This window comes from Haliotis cracherodii, unplaced genomic scaffold, assembly GCF_022045235.1.
Source record: "Haliotis cracherodii isolate W230 unplaced genomic scaffold, xgHalCrac1.p SCAF_5, whole genome shotgun sequence".
Classification (NCBI taxonomy): Eukaryota; Metazoa; Mollusca; class Gastropoda; order Lepetellida; family Haliotidae; genus Haliotis; species Haliotis cracherodii.
The window spans coordinates 42,325,723-42,346,230 of NW_027266308.1; the positions used below are offsets into that span (position 1 = coordinate 42,325,723).

General features: G+C 39.5%; 2 protein-coding genes across 2 annotated transcripts; one reads left to right on the forward strand and one right to left on the reverse strand.

Annotated features, from left to right (window-relative positions):
* Positions 1-124: 124 nt before the first annotated feature.
* Positions 125-3,842, forward strand: LOC139442775 (kelch-like protein 12). The gene is made up of 2 exons (XM_071223668.1): positions 125-203; positions 784-3,842. The coding sequence occupies exon 2, from the start codon at positions 789-791 to the stop codon at positions 2,577-2,579; it is 1,791 nt and encodes a 596-aa protein (XP_071079769.1). The 5' UTR covers positions 125-203; positions 784-788; the 3' UTR covers positions 2,580-3,842.
* A 2,997-nt stretch (positions 3,843-6,839) lies between these two features.
* LOC139442655 (delta(3,5)-Delta(2,4)-dienoyl-CoA isomerase, mitochondrial-like) lies at positions 6,840-17,539 on the reverse strand. The gene is made up of 8 exons (XM_071223515.1): positions 17,499-17,539; positions 16,640-16,802; positions 15,909-15,997; positions 14,693-14,817; positions 12,919-13,032; positions 11,527-11,669; positions 9,931-10,081; positions 6,840-7,860 (listed from the first exon to the last, which is right to left on the reverse strand). Exons 2-8 carry the CDS (start codon positions 16,759-16,761, stop codon positions 7,765-7,767), a joined length of 840 nt encoding a protein of 279 aa, XP_071079616.1. The 5' UTR covers positions 16,762-16,802; positions 17,499-17,539; the 3' UTR covers positions 6,840-7,764.
* Between the last annotated feature and the right edge of the window lie 2,969 nt (positions 17,540-20,508).

Consider the following 20,508-nt stretch of genomic DNA (forward strand, 5'->3'; position numbering starts at 1 on the left):
GACTGTTGTCGTGTTGAGACATTTTCTCGTTGAAGTTGTCTTCGGAAACACACCATCACGTACCCACAGTCTATCACGAGCTTGACTTTTGTCATTGTGATATTGCCGTTGTATTGGTACAACAACAACAACAACAACTGATATAAACTTGACTTGTGTGAGAATCGGCTTGGACTTGTGAAGTTGAACAGGAATTCTGGAAGGTAACCAACAATATTGTCTTTGGGTAGTAATGGGTTTTCTTTATTCCGTTTATACCTACTTAATTACTTCCCCACATGGGTACCCCGTTTGTGATACTGCTGGAATATTGCTAAAAGCGGCGTAAACCCAGACAACACTCATCCACTTATGTAACTATTAACGACGTTACGTAAGGAATGTGTGTCAGTATCATTTGATTGGACATGCTAAACGTGAATGGGGATAATCAAGCTTTCTGGTTAAAATTCCAAACAGTAAAAAACTGAGCATTAGATTCTCTGTGCAAAGCATGCCCCCACCACTTGTTTCACTGTGCTGCACAGCAAGTGTCAATATTCTGCAGGTTATGACTGGATAAACTTATATGATATATATATTATTTGTTGTAAACATGATAATTTGGCTCTGGAATGTAAAAAGTGAGTTCATATGACAAAACATTTGTGTTGTTTGTAAAAAATTCTCATCATATTCATAGCTTCATATCATCTGAGCATTGCTGATTTACCAGTTTACATAATAAAGCATTCATCTAAGAATGTTTGAGAAATAGATGTGGAATATTTTATGTCATTTCAGGTAAAATGGATGAGGATAATACACAACCATCTACCTCCCTCTTTGACAGCTACCGTACTGAAGTATTCAGCTATCATGGAATGGAAAACTATAGCCTAGCATGGAACCACTTTGAAAAGTGTCGCCAACTTGGACAGTTTACTGATATTATCATTCAAGTTGAGGGAAAAGAGTTTCCATGCCACAAGATCCTACTCGATTCTTGCTGCCCATATTTCAGTGCATACTTCTCCTTCTCAAACACAGAACAGCAAAACACTGTTTGTCTGAAAGGAGTTTCTTTAAGTAGTTTCACAAAACTGATCGACTTCATTTACACAGCTACATTGACAGTATCTGCAGATGAAGTGATAGATCTATTAGAATGTGCAGATTTCCTCCAGCTGAGGGACCTTGTTCATGCATGTAGTGGTTTTCTTCTTCAGCATATCAACTATGATACCTGTCTAAAAATATTTCAACTAGCTGAGGCTCATCTATTGCCAGACCTTAAAGAAGCAGCATGGGAATATATTCAAACCCATTTCAAAGATGTTGCACAAAGTGAGTCTTTCCTCCACACTCCAAAAGATCTCCTTAACAGAATAGTCACAAGCAGAACTCTGAAGGTGGATTCTGAAATGATAGTTTTGAAATCCATAATAAACTGGGTCATATTTAGACAGAATGACAGAAAGAGAGACTTGTGTGATTTGATTTCTCCTCTTGGACTCAGTCAGACAGATGTTGATACTGCTGATGTTTTGTCGATGTGTGGCAAAGAAATGTACGACCAGCTGATGAACTGTACTGGTGTTACCAGGATTTCCAGATATGAGCAGGTGATGGTTGTTGTGAGTCGGGACACAAATTCAAGTCAATACAGCACCAATGATATCTTCTTCTACAACCCCGAAACCAGTAGATGGCACACGATGACCTCATTTCCATTTGAGAAACGACATCATTTTGGAGTGGCTTTGCGGAACAACAAACTCTACCTTACTGGAGGGGTAACCACTGAGGTGCCTCTGTATGACAAACAGAAGCAAATATTCTCCGAGGCATGGGAGTATAATGTCTTGGCAGACACATGGAGACAGGTACAGTCAATGAATGGCGTGAGATACAACCATAGCAGTGCAACACTTCAAGACTTAGTCTATATTGTAGGTGGGCGGGGCAACAGGAAGATCACAGTCAGACCTGATGGAGAAGTATACAACGCAGCCACAGACCAGTGGACCAGTCTCCCTGCTATCAAAGAAGTTCAGGGAATTGGAAATGCAGCTCTGACACCTCTCGATGGCAAGCTGTACCTGCTGGGCGGAATGCATAGCTCTGTTGCAGCAGGGAGAAGGGATGTGTCGTTTGACTCCTACAAAGGTGCTCAGTACTATAACCCATTAGACAATGAATGGCATGACCTTGCAATACTGTCTTCCCAGATTGATGCCGAGGACTTGCGTCTCAGCAGAACAGACTGTGTAGCAGTCGATGGATTTTTGCTTCTCATCAATGACCAACCAGGCAAGAGATTAAAAGTTTACAATCCTGTAACAAACAGATTAAGCGATTTCATCCTGTCCCATGGCTATCACAAATTTGGTGGATGTCACATATTCCGAGATGAGTTGGTGATATCAGGTGGACTTGAGGACAAATTCCGTGCCCATGACATGGTACATTGCTTGGATCTGAATGGGCCTCCATCAGACTGGAAAATGTTAAGTCCTCTACCAGTGTCATTGTCTCACCACACATGTCTTAATGTGTATGTGGATCTCAAGGCCCTGAATGATCGAGACAATTCATGAGTACATCAACCGTTGTGTGTCTTTAACATCAAACCCTAAGTTACTTTGTTATACCTCATATATTGAAGAGTGAAATCTAGTTTACAAGAAAAGTTTAGAAGATTGACAGGATTTGGGCACAAATAAACACAGACTGTGTGAATTGAAAGTATTCAAGTTCTTGTGATCCTTCACTACTCCAGTAATTGGGCTTGCTAGAATTTGGAAAATATAGATGTTGAATTAAACATGGGAGGCCTAACGACATGCCTTAAGCTATCTGTTTTACTAAGGATTTTATTTTCTCCTATTTGGTTTACAGAGCCGGCAACCCCAATAATCAGGAATATAGGAAAAAAGTCCAGTTTGAAGCTTTTGGTTATTGACACTGATCATGATAATCACACGTATGACTACAAATTCATCAATCATGTCCCTGTCTGACTGAGACAAGTGGTAATTGGTCAGTGATCCATAATTGTTAGCTCAAATAGTATTCATAGCTTCACTTGTACTCCAGAACATAAGTCTGTAAACCATTAAGTTAAAAAAGAAAGGCCTATGTTTCATTCGTATAATTTGGTTATTGAAGAGGTCACAGGTGGTATTTTTAGAGTTATTATACTTGATGATGCCAATGATGACAGTTACTTAAACAGAGTTGCATATTTCACTCACAAGAAAGTCAAGGGGTCCTAACCCTAATATTGAAAGTTAGAAATAGAACCTTAAGTCACTGTAGCTCACCTAACTTATGGTTATTACATTTGCACAAAGTTTACAACCTGTGCCTTGTGGTTAAGAATAAGATTTTGAACTTTTTGTAAAAATGAAGATGTCTTCATAAGAAGGAACCTGCATGCCAAAATGTTAGCTTCATCACTGAAACAGTATCACGCACATACACACGCGCACACAGACGCACACACACAATTTCAAACTTTTTGGTGTGGTTGTCTGTGGATGAATTCATGGGTGAAACGGTCACTTATTTAATTCATGTTTTTCTGTCAGCATTAGCATTTTTATTAGACTGATTTAATCTGTTGGTGTGTTAGTTCAATTATTTATCTGGGAGATTGTAGAAGTGTGTATCTGAATATTTATTACCCATTTGATATTCAGTTCAGATCATTATGTTGTAGGGATATTGTCATGTTTCTTCACCTGAATACTAAGCACATTGGTATATGGTTTCTACATGTGAAAATAGGTGTTATTTGAGGATAATAGAGGTCTATTCCTCAGGAATGAAGGGTCACTTATTTTGTTTATTGGTTAAATCAGTGTGGTATCTCCAATTCTAGTCGGACAATAGTTCTATAGCATGTAAATAAAAGAATTGGTTCTCAGGCAATGACTTTTGAAAATATAGTGCAGGCGGACAGTGTTGTTTGGTTTTTTTTGCTTGTTCAAACAAGTACCGGTATGTTACCAAATAAACAGTTGTGTACCATCAACCTGGGAAAGGGCTTCCCTACATAAACAAGCATACAAACTCCTATTGCTGCCATGACCGTAACAGTAAAGCAGTGCACGTCATATAAAGGAAAGTAACTGCATGCTATATTGGATCGCATTGTTTTTAAGTATTAGGATTTGAGAGGGGGGGGGGGGGGGGGGGGGTTGGTATCGCAAGTGGTAGAGTTTACAATTCCTGTCAGCTTTGATTTTGATTCATGGGTGGAGGAAATCGTCAGGTAAACAGAGCTGTGTGTTCGGCCAATACACCTACGGATAAATACAAGAAACAATGGCAACAAGACATGGGATACATGATCAGGGATAATTCTTGGGTAGGGTCTTGTTCTTTTAGCCCCTACTTTTAAAAAGAGGCCCACATTTTCAAATACAATGGGGCATTTAACATTGTGCTGTATGGGCGTACCTCTAGAATATATTACATTGTCACATAAAGGGCCCATGTCAGAAAATTCCTAGTGTCATCCCTGTATGATAACAGAGACGATGGATATATCCAATAATGTTAATACTTGATTCATAAATAATTACATTGCATGTTCTTTGACAGTATTGAATTAGGTTTTGTGAACATTTGTCTGAATTGTGTGAAAGCCTGTTCCCCATCCTTGAATACGAGTCATTTGACACAAGGCAGTCATATAATCTGGATATACATGATCATGATGATATTAGGGATAATGAATATATATATTTGTGTGTTTTGTAACTTGATTATTATTTCATTTTTGAGCATTATCAAAATAATTGTTTTATTTATCACATACCTTTGGGGTTTTATACATATAAAAATTGAGAAGGGATGCAAATAAAATGTACTATGAATCCATTGGATGAGAAAAAATATGTTTTATTTGAATTATTGTTTGTTTGTTTGTTGTTTAACACCGCACTCAGCAATATTCAAGCTATATGATGGCGGTCTGTAAATAATTGAGTCTGGACCAGACAATCCAGTGTTGTCAAACAACCAACCCATGTGTAGCCTGTAATGATCAAATCTGGACCAGACAAACCAGTGATACATGTATGAGCAATGCTTCATGCTGTTCATGAATATCAATCAAGTCACTTAGCATTATGGCCTGGTGCATATAGTCAGCTGTGACAAGCATTGGATGTTATATCCTAACCCAGAATCCCCACTGGGGCATTTCTGCTGGAAATAAGTATGCGTGTGTAAGTCATACCGAACTCAGCTTTGAGAAGTGTTCCAGTTACTGGCGCCATGTGGGCTTAGTGTGGGAGGAGGGAAAGCCCAAAATGTACTTTTGTGTAACCCATGAGCAAGGTATGGTACCAAGAAACCAAGGATCATAGTTAGTTGATGGGATTCAAACACCTCAGAGGATCAAGCAATTACTAAGGGATGCAACTCTGCACAGCAACTCGGACAACTAGGCTACCAGAGCCTCCTTGCTGAAACAAGACAGCAATCTTCAAACATATACTTTTTTTCAATTTTTAGCCTGAATGTTGGTTCTACAGATTCATGTACATGGTGTATATAACCTCAAACAATAAGGTAACACTATTGCAGAGCTATCAATTAGAGCAAAAAATCATACGATTTTTCTATATATAATACATACTTAACCGCAAAAGAAATATCACTTCATGAAAATAATTAATGAAAGTTAACCATTGTAATATCAATGCAATTTTTGAAGGTATTGACACTAGTGCCACGATGAATCAGCGAAACCAGGCTTTATGATGATTGCATGCTGGCCAGGCTGAATGAATGGTTGCCAATGCTTTTAATGTCCACCTAAGAACCATCTACAGATTCCTACAATGAAACAAGGTCACTAACAGCATGCAGTCGTTTCTCTGATTCATGGCGCTATTATCGATACAAGAATGTTGGATCCACGTAGTGAGGTGACGTTTATCAGAAAAGGTACAGGAAAAACCCAATCTCATTAAAATCAGATCTTAGTTCTCGCTACCGCTGAACAAAGATCTGAGGACATCCCATTACGAGTCACATCAGCACGATCCAACCAATCAGAATGTCGCTTACCAGATCCTGAAAGTGACAGTCGGAATGTGTCTTCTAATCATGCAACCTCGAAATATTTAACACGGGGTATTCCGAACGAGAGTTACGGGTTTTATGGTTATATCCATACAATCTAGGCCATCTATAAGCCATTCCAGAATGTTGTTTTGGTCAGTTTTAACAAAATATGTTTCGAAGCGTAGTCGCCCGTTTGAAAAAAGTGCCGTAAAGCTTGAGATAGCTGCCTTCTGATTGGCAAATGTTGATTTCTTGTCAGTCATTTCATTGGTCAGTCAATGTTTGCGAAAGGTCGTTCTGACATGACCCGTAATAGGATGTCCTCAGATCTTTGGTTAGCGGTAGCGAAAACTAAGATCTGATTTTAATGAGATTGAAGGAAAATGCAAGCGAATTCAGGACTCTGTACCATGGTCAATTGTTAAGCTGCATTTTGGACACCCATTATATCAATATTTGTGTTACTTTTTGGCCGTTAACATTAAATTTGGATACAGACTACTGTCAAAAACGAGATACCACCAAAAAATGCAGTGATATTTCAATGGAAAATGTTCAAGAAGTATTTTCATAAAGTGATGTTTCTTTTGTGGTTCAGTATATTAAAAAACAATGACCTTAAGAACCCCACCATACTCTGGACCTCTCTGAGAATGTTCTAATACAGCTATAGAATAGTAAGAAGTACACAACAAAATATTGCAAAAAATAATTTATTCACATTTATATTTAACATTTCCAAAACACTGACAAGAATATCTGGATATAAACACATGATAAATATGATAAATGTTTAAAAACTTTTGTATGGTCACATAATAGCGGGTGAGCAATGCATTTTACAGGATATGTCAGAGTTATGCTGACTAATATTTATGAAATCAAATACAACAACAACAGCTTCTTCAAATCAACAAGTCAGTCTCAGTGATGGTGTTGCTGCAGATGCTGTGTCACAAACACCACAGAGGGTCAGTTTTCTTCAACTTGGGTTTGTTTTGTTTGTTGTTTAATGTCGCACTCAGCAATATTGCAGCTATATGATGGCGGTCTGTAAATAATCGAGTCTGGACCAGACAATCCAGTGACTGACATGAGCATCGATCCACGCAACTGGCCTACAATGACTTGCATCAACCAAGTCAGAGAGCCTGACCACCCGATCCCGTTAGTCACCTCTTATGACAAGCATAGTTGCCTTTTACGGCAAGCATGGGTTGCTGAAGACCTATTCGACACAATATCTTCACAGGTCTCTTCAAGTTGGGGACACACGTTTCCAGCAATCTTCAGCTTTATGATAAAGTATGAGCTTAACACATTTCACCGATGGAAAGAGAATCAAGAGCTTGGGGATGAACACACGATCCCCTGGGCTGCCCTACAAGCATGTTTATATTTTCCAACAACTGGGGATGTAATCAAGATTTAATAACAGGGGTAGGAACCTCAAGTAAAATACAAGTAACAACTAGTCCACGGCTCATTTCTGACTTGTGGTTTATGTTTGATACAACATGATTTGGGGAGAAATCCCCTTGCTCCAGGTTTTTACTTGTCTCCAGAAAAACAAACGAGTGGCAGTGCCTATCCCAGAATAACAGTTCATCGTCCACTGATTATACGAGCCCAGAATCCCTGATGTTTCTGAACCTTTATAGTGTCATTATGAGGTGTTCAGGCAGTGTCTTGATCAACAGATCAAAGTTTGGAGAAAGTTGGGGTTTGTTTCTGCATTGCTGCCATGGCTGATTTGATTCCATCTTCACTCTGAAGCATGCCTTGGTTCCATACACGCTGAAAAACAATCACGGCTACTTTATTTGCAGTGATTTACAGTCTTGGGGGTCAATAACTTGTAACTTTGACTAAAATGTATAAATGACCTTTCATTTCTTATACCAGGGATCCCTGGCCTCATTTTTTCTTTTCCAAATTAATGGGTCACCTTATCTATAAATATATACCAACCTGAAGCTCTGAATAAGTACTTTCATTTTAGCCCCAAGGTCATATTTATATTGTGTAGCTTCTACGACACACACTTGACACAGAAAAAACATATGTAGTGCAAATAAAAATCTCCATTAATCTGTCTGAAATTTTAACACCTACCACCCACGTTTTAACCATACATCCATTTTGGTTATATGGGAATGGCTTCTCACCAACACTCAGAAATCTGCGTCGTTAGGATATTACCACAATACTGCCAATGATTGTGTAGAACTTGATCTGACTCTAAACATTTACATCTACAATATATATGAGTGAGCATGCTTTTCAATCTGTTGTGAATATTTCAGCAGCATCACTGGACAGTACACCAATAATGCATCATGGGATTCTGACATTGTACCGATGTGGCGAATAAAACAAACAGTTTGGTGCGAGATGAGATTTCAGTTTGACCCTTCGTAACTAATGTTCAGCTTCATTCTTTACTAATTGGCTGCAATTGTTATATGATCATAAACTAAAAACTATCTTAACCCTTACTAGGATGCTTCTCTCACACCTGTACTCTATTATGTTTCCTAAGGCCTATCTGAATTTTACAAATTTGAAAATTAAACAATAAATTGTATATATTCCAATACTTATCCTATCTCACACTGCATTTCTCCTCCTCCTCGATCCTGGTGTTAAAATGTCCTTGAACAAAGTTTCCAGCTTCAAAAAACATCTCACCCAAACACATCCCATATATCACCATACACTGTAAGTCATGGGTCATGCATCACTGCAATCGTATGTGATGCAATTCTTTTTCTGGCTGGTGTAACTGTGACGTGGTGATGGTTTGGTGGGCGCTTAACGTGTGAGATAGGATGAGTATATCAATATACAATGTACTGTAAAGTTTTCCCATTACTTAACTTATCCTATCTCACACTATGCATTTATCCCAAGGTTGGATGGTGGGGCACAGATGCTAGAGACACTTCAGGTGTAGAATTTTTCTATGAAATCACTACAGCATTCCTTGTACAAACAGGTGGGGACAATTCCACTGACTGTAAAGCAGGCTTTCTGGCCAAATGCAAAAGGACTGTAGAAAGAAATTGCTTCAGCGCACATGCAGAGAGTGTGGTCATCATTGCGGCAGAAAGATCATTAGTAAGGAATGAGTCCGAAAAGGTGTCTACCTCAATTGAAAAAGAAGTGACGATCGACGACGAGCTTTGGTTTACTGGAAGATGAAGGTCCATGCTCCAAGTCCTTCACTGAAGCCTTGGAATGACTATCGAACAATCTCTCTGGCACACTTGGGGAGGTTATTTTTTAAGTCATGTTCCGTAAGATGGCAGCAGAGGTTACATCGTTTCTTGAGGGGACACATGCCTCTACAGTCACAACAGGTAGGTCAAATGGGGAGAATAACTGATTGCAATTGTTGAAAATAGGGTGAGATGGTTCCATGTTATTCCCAGCAGTTGTAGTAAAAAAGAAAAATTATGTCTAACCTCAAAAAAACCCATATGTATTCTCTGTTCAATAAACGTCCGTTGTACCAGGCAATAAGAAAGTGAATGAGAGGCAGGGAATGTCAGGTGATCTGATTGTAAGGGGTTGCATCGTACAGGGTGCATTCACATGGGATTGCATGACCCATGGTTTAGTGGTGACTTTGATGGTGTTGGGGTGAGGGGTTTCTTTAGAGGCCGGAAACTTTGTTCTACAACGTTTCCACATCAGGATCGAAGAACAAGGAGAAATGCATAGTATAGTGTGAGATGCAAAAAATTTCAATAACATCTACAAAATTTACCTATTTCTAAAACCAACCATAAACAGACTTTCCTGAAAGCTAACAGGATGGATGACAGGGCACGTAACTGACTCCATCAGTTCCCTATTACTTACGATGTGTTCCAGGCCTTCTGTCACTCCATGATCCCGGGAATACACCAGGCTGACCTTGGAGCCCTGTACAGCTATGGGACTCTTGCTTGCAATAAGCACGGCCAAATCAAGGGCACCTTCCACCATCACTTCCTTATTGGGGAATACGCGACTGCAAAACAGAGCACTATTTGTTAGTACCTTGACCTGGAGGAGATTACTGTACGAAAACTATTTGGGATAGAAAGGATCTGTAAAACAAAAGCTAGTGAGTGAGTCGCGTTAAATGCTGAACTGAGCAGTGTTAGAGTTAGAGCACCACGTGTCAGGAAAGCCTGACGTGGCAAATCTTGGATTACAGGATCATGTGTAAGTGAGAGAGTATGGTTTTATGTCAGGTTCGCAATATTCCAGCAATATAATGGTGGGGAACATCAAAATTGCTTTTACACATTGGACCCATTTGGGGAATCAAACCCGGGCTCTCGGAATGACAAGCGAACACTTTAACCACGTGGCTACCCAAATGCCCGCATAGTATTACAACACACACATGCATGCACATCTCTATATAAGTGCAATAATCTTGGATGCGACGCTAAACCCAATTTCACCTCACCTTACCCATAGTATTATGGCAGACCCAAAGGGATGTAACTCTGCACAGCAAGAGTCAATCTATTCTGTCATATATGAAAAAGACCAACAGTTCTTTTGTTTACATCTTCAAGGCAAATAATTTCCATTTTATTATCAACCTGAAGCTAAAATGCATAAGGAATCTGCTTGGCATCCATGGGGTTTCAAAGTAAGAATATCCAGGACCCGGGTTCGATTCCCAACATGGGTACATTGTGTGAAGCCCATTTTTGGTATCCCACACCGTGATATTGTTGGAATATTGCTAAAAGCGGGGTAAACCCATACTCACTCACTCACTCACTCACTCACAGTAAGAATATAGGTCCCCTGCAACCTATCTTTGTCGCAAGAGGTGACTTAATGGATTGGGTGGTGAAGTTCGGTAACTTGGTTGATTGTGTGGATGGATACTCATGATGTTAATCACAGGACTGTCTGGTCCAGATTCAATTATGTACAGACCACCTCAAGAAAGCTGGAATATTCCTGAGAGCAGCGTTAAACAACAAACAAACAAAATTTATTCTTTTCAATCATTTTGTTCATAATAAAAAATCCTACGGACCTCACAGAAGGGTAACATCCTAACAGTAACCATGGTAACACACATCCAGGTCATGTCTGAGAGAGCATCTTCCATGGTGATCATCTATCTCAGCAACCATTTTTTCACCCAAACCATCACCTCTGAGTTGGGCCCCAAACATCTTTCAAAGGGTACAAAATCTAGCTGGCAATCCTAGGAAGATGGATTCAATATACCGGTATTAGTCTCAACTTGATAGTCTACTAACTCAAATTTAATACTGTAGATCAATCTAACGAATTTAACAGTCAATGACTGTCCCTCAGGTAAATACACAAAGACAATGTTTCGGTCTCAAACAAGGCATTGATTACAACATCAAAGCCAAGACATGAAGTGGAGATGTGACTGTGGCACACAATCCCCGTCTAAGAGAGATACTTGCTGACCTGACATAGCCAATGGCAAGAGCTTCATCAGCATAGAACTTCCTGGCAGTGTAGACCAGCTCCCTCACCAGACTGTCATTGCCCACCACCTTGGGGAACCTTTGCAGCGTTCCGACATCTGCCGCCAGGCCAATATCCACCTCCTGGACAAAGTGATGTACTGTTTTAACACTTCATTTCAATAAATATTCAGAGAAAATCAATATTAACCTGGCTTCATACATGTACCACAAATAAATTCACCCCAAACATATTCCCCTTTAACATATTCTAACCCCGACTGGAAGCAGTCTGTTTCCAAAACAACATGTCTCTTTATAATATTTATACTTGAGGAAAACATCATCACTCGTCCTTTGTATGCACCAAATGCATTGCAAACTTCTAGATTACGTTTTGGAAACTTGTTTCAAATTCATATTTGAGATAGTTCAGAGTTTAGCATAAGACTGTTCAGTCTGATTCAATATGCATTTTAAATTACACTCGCACTTGAACATGTTGAAAACAAAAGCAGAGAAGGCCTGTGTAAATTTAGGCTGTCATCCATTGTCTTTTGAAAAGAGTGGAGGGAGAAATTTCATTTTCTATTTGTTATTTCTTTCTAAGAAAAAATATGATGACTGAGTTGGTAAGTTTGACACATACTGTAAAACGTGAAATTAATGCGTCTCCAAAAGAATGCAACCGCTGGCCCCTAGCCAAAAAATGCGACTCAATATAAATGCGACACCCCCTCCTCTCAAGCATCAGTGGATTTATATCTAAACAAAATGTCCTCTGTCAGTTTTATGCCCGCTTGCTCGTGTTGGCCTTTGATGCAGTCGCAAAGAGCAAAGAGCAGTGATGACATGAGTGAGTAGCACGCTTGTCTTGACCCCAGCAGTGACAATTCACAAGATGTAATAAGTGTTTGAATGACATTGTTTATATACTTGTAACAAGTGCTGCTCAATAAACAGTGAAGTGGAATACATAGCTGTTTGTTTTCAGTGTATGTCTAAGTTGGTATTTCTGCTATCCAAAATGTCTTATTGTTGATATAAATGCGATGTTTAATAATGCGAACAAAGACCACTCACATTTTTCGCATTTAATTCACGCTCGCGTTAATATCAAGATTTACAGTATTTACTCAAACTCTGTCAGACAGAACCAATTCACAAAAAAGATGGAGAGTGAGGAAGGAGGGCAGGTATGATAATCTAATGAGTATCCTGTTGTATACTGGTCTATATATCAAGCCATTAAACCATGCAAAAAAAGTTGATAAATTGTAAATATTGCAAAATATAAATTCCAAACTTTAAGGATTGTAAAAAATAGCAAATTACACGAAAATTTTGATTTTTGACTTCCTTATTGAATAAGATAGAGACCATTTCTCCTTGCCTTTATCTGAAACCATGCATCACTGGTGCAGTACCGTACATCACAGGCAGAGGACATGTCAATGCCCCCACCCACACAGGCGCTGTGCATAGCTGCAATCACTGGCTTGGTGCACTGTAACACAAGATAACTTTGATCCAGAGGATACACATTGTGCAAAGAGATTTTGTACCATACCTATTGATGCAAATACCTATGCTGTCATAAAGCGCACATGTGAAACCCAGGAGGTAAAACAAATTGTAAATTTGCTTGTGGTACCTTCAGAATCAGGAATGAGAATTTGGCACATTTCAGTTTAAAAATTTCACAACAATGAGTGAGTGAGTAGGTATGGTTTTACGCCTCTGTCGGGAATCGAACTCGGGTCTTCAGCGTGACATGCGAACGCTTTAACCACTTGGCTAAAGTTATTAATAATTTTTCATAATTAATCTCTTCCAAATATTAGCAACAATGTTGTAATATTATTTTATAATGAACGAGATCAGTGGTGACATGCAGATATAATTACAATTGAAACCCACAAAGTTGTGAGTGCGTTTTGTATTTTTAACCATGAAGCTCACATCTCCATGAGAGTTACCTCCCTAATGTTATTATGTATACTCCTGTAGCCTGACATGTCAATTACTCACGCTGTCCAAAAGTGCTAATACCTCGCTACATGGAAACTGGGTCAATGTTTCCCACTAAGTGATATGTAGTAGACCTGTCCCCGCCCCTCTTAACAGGCAGACGTCACTGCACGGATATGGGTAAACGTTTCCCCATAGCGATATGCTGTAGGCCTGTCTCCAGTCCTCTTGACAGACAGACGTCACTGCACAGATATGGGTAAACGTTTCCCAATAGCCATATGCTGTAGGCCTGTCTCCAGTCCTCTTGACAGACAGACGTCACTGCACAGATATGGGTAAACGTTTCCCAATAGCCATATGCTGTAGGCCTGTCTCCAGTCCTCTTGACAGGCAGACGTCACTGCACAGATATGAGTAAACGTTTCCCCATAGCCATATGCTGTAGGCCTGTCTCCAGTCCTCTTGACAGACAGACGTCACTGCACAGATATGGGTAAACGTTTCCCCATAGCCATATGCTGTAGGCCTGTCTCCAGTCCTCTTGACAGACAGTTGTCACTGCACAGATATGGGTAAACGTTTCCCCATAGCCATATGCTGTAGGCCTGTCTCCAGTCCTCTTGACAGACAGACGTCGCTGCACGGATATGGGTAAACGTTTCCCCCATAGCCATATGCTGTAGGCCTGTCTCCAGTCCTCTTGACAGACAGACATCACTGCACGGATATCAGTAAACGTTTCCCGCATAGTGATATGCTGTAGACCTGTCTCCAGTCCTCTTGACAGACAGACGTCACTGCACAGATATGGGTAAACGTTTCCCCATAGCCATATGATGTAGGCCTGTCTCCAGTCCTCTTGACAGACAGACCCACTGCACGAATATGGGTAAACGTTTCCCCCATAGCCATATGCTGTAGGCCTGTCTCCAGTCCTCTTGACAGACAGACGTCACTGCACGGATATGGGTAATCGTTTTTTGCCATGCAGTAACAGCATAGGAGGAGTCTTTACATGATGTTTGCAACAAAAATGCCTCTCAGTTGTCAAAAAACAAAATTTCTATTGACTCTGATATATAATTCATATGGGAGTCACCAGGCTATGAAAGGTCCAAGGAATGTCTGACATTGAGCATGTTGGTGGGTACGGCCACTTCATCATGCTGGGCCACCAAGACTGGGTAACATACCCTCTCAATAACAGTGAAGGATTCCTGCATAGCCTTGATGGCCTGGCGCACCTTGAAGGCCTTCCTGCCCACCTCAGCATCAGACTGCATCCCATCCATGCTGGCAAAGTCTCCCAGGTCCAGACCTGCAGCCACAAGGCAAGAAACAGTAGAAGTCTCATGGCCTCAGAAAACAGGACTTTCGTTTTCTCCTCTTTCTTTTTGATAACTAATATTCTATTTCTAAGTCCCTGTTACAAATAAGACCAGGCACCTAGGGATTCTTTTCTTATTTGTTGGTATAAATATATTTTTTTCAAAACCTTTGGTCGCTGCTCAAAACAAAACAAAAATTGACATAGGGTTGGACATCTGTTGGTAGGTATGGTAGGATGAGAACAAAAATAATCTCTATCTACTGAATAGTGACCGGATTTTTTTACAGTTTTATATAATTTACATGAGAACAGAGACACACATTGTTTGGATTACTGTTGAAGTGAATGAATAGTATATGAGCATACAAGTTTGTCCCAGTCAGGAATTGTGACAATATAAACATAAGCATGATTCTCAGTGTCAGTGCTAATTAAACAAACATTTAACTCCACATTCCTGATTTGTCAGTCAGTAAGAAAAGATGAAACATTCAATGACAAGTTCTGTTCGGTTCTCCTGTATTAATATCTCATATCCTTCCTTCATGTGCTTGGGCCTTGGGGGTGGTTAATATTATTTTTGCTGCAGTCAGCAATATTCCAGCAATAATACTATGCCAGTAAATTTTCAAATTTGGGACACGCAAACCAGTGGTCGATAGTATGAACATCGATCCAGACTGTTGTGGTACCCGGACACACAATCCACTATGAAATGTAACAGGGATCCCCACAGGGCAAGTGTATTACTGACCAGTTTGTCACAACACCGTTATGATCATACTGAGAAGCAAAACGACTATGGAATTATTGAAACTAATGAAATAAAAGCATGTAGGTAAGATTTATGTAATTCTCTATTCTGATATGAAATACAATCAACATATCAGCCCTTGACAGATGTTCTTCACTCAAACACTAAGCTTTTATTCAAATAAGGCAATTCTTATCTATGATAAGCTTAAGGTGCTACACATACTCATATGCTGCTGGTACAGTAGTCACCCTGGGACCCACAGTTCTAATGCCTGAGACCCCCAAGACTAGCAAAGGCAACTCCCTGCACACTGATGTCCCACCTGCAGTGAAGATCTTCCCAGCGCCGGTCAGCACAACAGCACGGCACTCACTGTCCCGATCTAGGTAGTTGAAGCATTCGACCATCTCTCTGTAGGAAACAATCTCCATCTACAGTGTCAGTAATTGTTAAACATTGTTCAAAATTAAGCATTAAAGTAAAAGGGACTTTGTCATAGTGCTTAAAATAAAATATTAAGGTGGTCCCTAGAGTCAAAAGACAAATTATATTAAGTATTTCAGGCCTCATGGCCCATAGTTCTAAATACAATGAAACTAATAGTAATGTGTGCAACAACATCGCTTCTTGCTAAAGCCTTTCAATGCTTTTAACATTTTGCAAAGAAAATAACTGACAGAATTTTCCTTTCGTTGGATAGACATTATAGTATCTGTCAATATACATGTGTACTGTTTGTGTGTAACTGCACATGAAGGACAAACAAGAAGTAAGTCATATTCATTATATGAGATGCAAATAGTTTTCAAAAGTAAAATACAAATAGAATGCTGTGTTTGATGATGTGTTTTTTAAACAATAAATAATAATTCTTAATGAAACCTTTAACATATGTAACATTTCTGTGTTGAACTATGACAGATACTCGAGCTTGAATAATTTGAACAAAGATATGTGTTGTTACAACAGATGTTGCAATCTGACGCAGTACCTCACTTGTTTCAGGAAGACATACATATAATGTGCAGTAAATGAGCAATAAGAACAACCCACCTCCAGAAAGCTTTGTTCATGGCATTCCGCTTCTCAGGTCTGTTCAGCTCGACCTGAACAACCATGTCCCTTGGTCTGGTGACGTTCAGAGTCTCGAACTTGGGAGTCTGTGCACTACACATGGCTCGACCAATGTAATGTTGCTGGCTTCTACTTTTTGTTCCTAGGGACATACAGCGAATATGTATATATATATACAGCGAATATGTATGTATATATATATATATATATATATATATATATATATATATATATATATATATATATATATATATATATATATATATATATATTCAAGCCCCAAACCCCTGAGGTCATATGCCCTTACTTACATACTAGTATAGGCAAAATTTGCAAATATTCTTTAAATATTACGATATGGCATAGGCTGATATTACCTGACACTCCTGACCCCTTTTTATATAAATATATATGTAGCTGTACAAATGTTGTTGATTTTTTTAAAACAAATATCAGCCAGAAGAGAATTACTAGTAAAATAGGAAGGGTCAGCCTAATTTATTACTGATACAATATATAAGTACAAAAACAAATCCCATGCATGAAGGTATAACACAGGTAAGTTAAACGTAGCCGTGTTATGCAAATCGAGAGTTTCGCCGTGTGTCACTAGGAAGGATACATGGACTTTGACCACTAAAACAGACTAGGTTCCGACATTGCCATCTTCTGAACTAGCTAACCAGCAAACACTGTACTGTAGCTCATCACTGTACGAACCACATTTTTCAATTTTCATTGAATGTGCAGTTAACAATATATATGTGTACATAAATCAATAAATCTATATAGAAAAACAGCATTAGCATATATAAACCAATTTAATGTTGTTTCATACCAGTGACGAACGATTTCCAAACTGTGTTTGCAAACAACCCAGTTCATTCGCTGATATTAGAGTTATCCGCCCTTGAAAAAAATCGTCTGCTCTCTGAAATGATTGGTCGAAAACTAAGGGACCAGTTCAAAAGTTCGATGTCAGATAAAAACCTTACTTCTTTAATTTTTTAGACATACACCCACCCACTGACTGTACATCGGAGAGGCAACTGCCTCGGAGCTGGAAAAACGAAACGTAAGGGTCTTTTAGGCATGTAGAGATGCTGACAAAGAAACGAAAACTGTCAACGAAATCCAAAGACCCACGCAAGGCGGGGAGCTGGTTGTCAAGTGTCGAGATCTAGCGTCAGCTATAGTAGACTTTTTAGAAATCTGCCGATGCCTTGCGAAAAGAATAACAAAGAACAGACGTATTAATAAACAACGCATGAGTCTTCCAATGTCTGTACATAAAATGTGAAGATGGTTTTGAGATGCAGATGGGTGTTAATCGCATTAGTCATTGCTTATGGAGTAATTTGTTATTTTGAGGCTTGTCAAACAGTTTTATCTTGCAGCGTTGCCCAAACAGTAGTACTTGAAACGGGCAAATATTACGGAAATTGTTAGATGGAACCATGGCATCAAACAGCAATTGTCGATGGTGCTGCTAAATAAATGTCAGCACGACGTAAGCATAGGTAAAGTGTTCCATTCTTTTCAACTATTTCGGGATCCGCCTGTCTGGTGTTTTTGTTAGTACATTTGATACTGAATTAGATAAACTCCGTGAACCAATATGCATTGTTTAGCATGAGTTCTGATTGCAGTTACAATACATGTATTAATATGTTCATGAGTGGTAATTGATTTGTATTAATTTAATACCATGCAACGGACCATCTTAAGAATTCAGGGTTCCTTTCCAGAATTTTATCGTAGCTCTAAAATTATCAGTATACCTAGGCGTACACGTGTCGTCGCGCTACGATAGCCCTGTAGAGCGGGATCCTGCATCACAAAGTTTACATTCACGTCACAATACCATATGACATGATTTGTGAAGTTTGGTTGCAAGATCCACCGGCGAAACAATGCCATGTGACGTCAGCCTAGGGTTGCTGGGTTGCTGGGGTCATCGAGTGTGCATAAGCTCCTCAGGGATGTTGAGAGTTTTCAAAATTTGTTCGTGAAACTTGTTCCCGCAGTACATTAACACGCGCTTTGGTATTGCACAATGTGTATACAGTAATACAGCTGTATGTTTATTAAATGGGTGATCTCTTCACAGGCAAGTAATAAATTGTTGCTGTACGTGGCCTTCTGCCATAGCAATGTCGGCTGACCTGTCCCTCTTTAGGACTCATGTTTGTGAGAAGGTACACATTTTTATTTGGGAGTTTTAATATTGATACAAGTTCTGTTTTTGTATTGATAATATTTCTATTTTCGCATTGATATGATCTTTTATTGATAGAAATTGACAGAATTTCTTTGGCTGCTCTGTTTATGAACGTTCAAGTAGCTGACCATATCTGCGAAATATAGTTAGTTTGGCCATCGCATTTTGCATCTCTTGGCATTAGGAGATCTACAACAGATAGACTGCAATTCTTGGTTTAACCGAGCCTGGGCTGGGGCATGACTTGACATTCCAGAAACAAGTGAGCAATGGATTCAGGTTGATTGCAAGATGGGCATACATTGTCATGTGTTATGTGCTTTTTGTGACCGAGTCTGAGGCGCGAGATGGCTAATTCACCTTTTCTTTCAATTTAGTATGAGTATGGGTTTTTTGTGGATTTAGTGTTGAATTAGGTACAGCCATCTGCCGATCTTAAATGCGTCCCATTGGGCTTGCTGCTTGTTTATTTTCATGAATATCCATTGAGACGGGATCTAACACAGCTCCACCTGTTTTCCTTGACTATATTACCGCACACGATGTATAGCTAATAATATTATTATGAATAGACATTAAATGTGTTTTATCATCTCTTCTCCAGGACACACCTTTGGTGTTTACTGTCTCGTTACCCTAACAACAGCTCAATATCGAGAAGAACTCAATGTCAACTCATTGTGGATCAGGGCACTTAGTGTCGGGTGGGGATTAGCAATTCCAGTTGTCTGACTGCTATTCTACTCATCAAGTGCAATTTGGTATCTGACATGTCTGGCTACCAAGGAAATGTGTCAAGATAACAGGTCTTTCTACTTAAAGGGTGCTGCTGATCAGATATAAAATAATGATAATTATGTAGTCTAGGCAGAATGCTGGGACCAAAGAAAAGTATCTACATAAGTTTCTTCCACTTAAAAGGTTTCTACTTGGCAATAATTGACTGTATATTTATTTACGAAACCTATCTAACGACCAAGAATGGAAGCAGTTTGTTTTTTAACATGATTTTAAAACATAATGTAAGCAATTCGAGCGCTAGCCTTCATTTTGCCAATGAAGCCGGACATTAAGCAAGAAAAGCTAGACCACTGTAGTTCAAGCAAGTTAGTGGGGGCACGGGTGGCCCACTCGTCTAAGGCGCCGCAATTCGCTGTGCAGAGTTGCGTCTCTTGGGCACGCCAGAAACCTATGATTGTGGGTGCGAATCCAGGTTCACTCGGATTATGTTTCTAGGTTTGTCAGCACCATAGCCGTGCTCGTGGGTTTCACCGAAGTGGTAAAGTCTGAGACCTGCATCACTTCGGGCTTTCCTCCCACATTGAGCTGACGTCGTCATATAACTGGAATACTGTTAAAAGCAGTGTTAAACTCAACTCACTCACTCACTCACTCAAGCAAGTTGGTGTACCATCATGGGATACCATTGCAGTGTGACCATTAACATGGACCGGATTGATAATGTAATGCTTCATCACCATACCTTGTGAACGAATGTCTACCTTGCAGTCAAGTTTGTTTGTTTGAATGTTGTTTAACGCTGTACTCAGCAATATTCCAGCTATATGACTGCAGTCTGTAAATAATCGAGTCTGGACCAGACAATGCAGTGACTGATATCATGAAC

What these genes read in the sequence shown, in the direction of transcription:
- LOC139442655 (XM_071223515.1), bottom strand. Translation starts at nt 16,761, where the DNA reads ATGTGTAGTGCACAGACTCCCAAGTTCGAGACTCTGAACGTCACCAGA. An exon ending in CCTTCACTGTTATTGAGAGG is followed by an intron (nt 13,033 to 14,692) that starts GTATGTTACCCA and finishes CTTGTGTTACAG; the next exon opens with TGCACCAAGCCAGTGATTGC. An exon ending in CAGAAGGCCTGGAACACATC is followed by an intron (nt 7,861 to 9,930) that starts GTAAGTAATAGG and finishes ATTGTTTTTCAG; the next exon opens with CGTGTATGGAACCAAGGCAT.
- LOC139442775 (XM_071223668.1), top strand. Translation starts at nt 789, where the DNA reads ATGGATGAGGATAATACACAACCATCTACCTCCCTCTTTGACAGCTAC.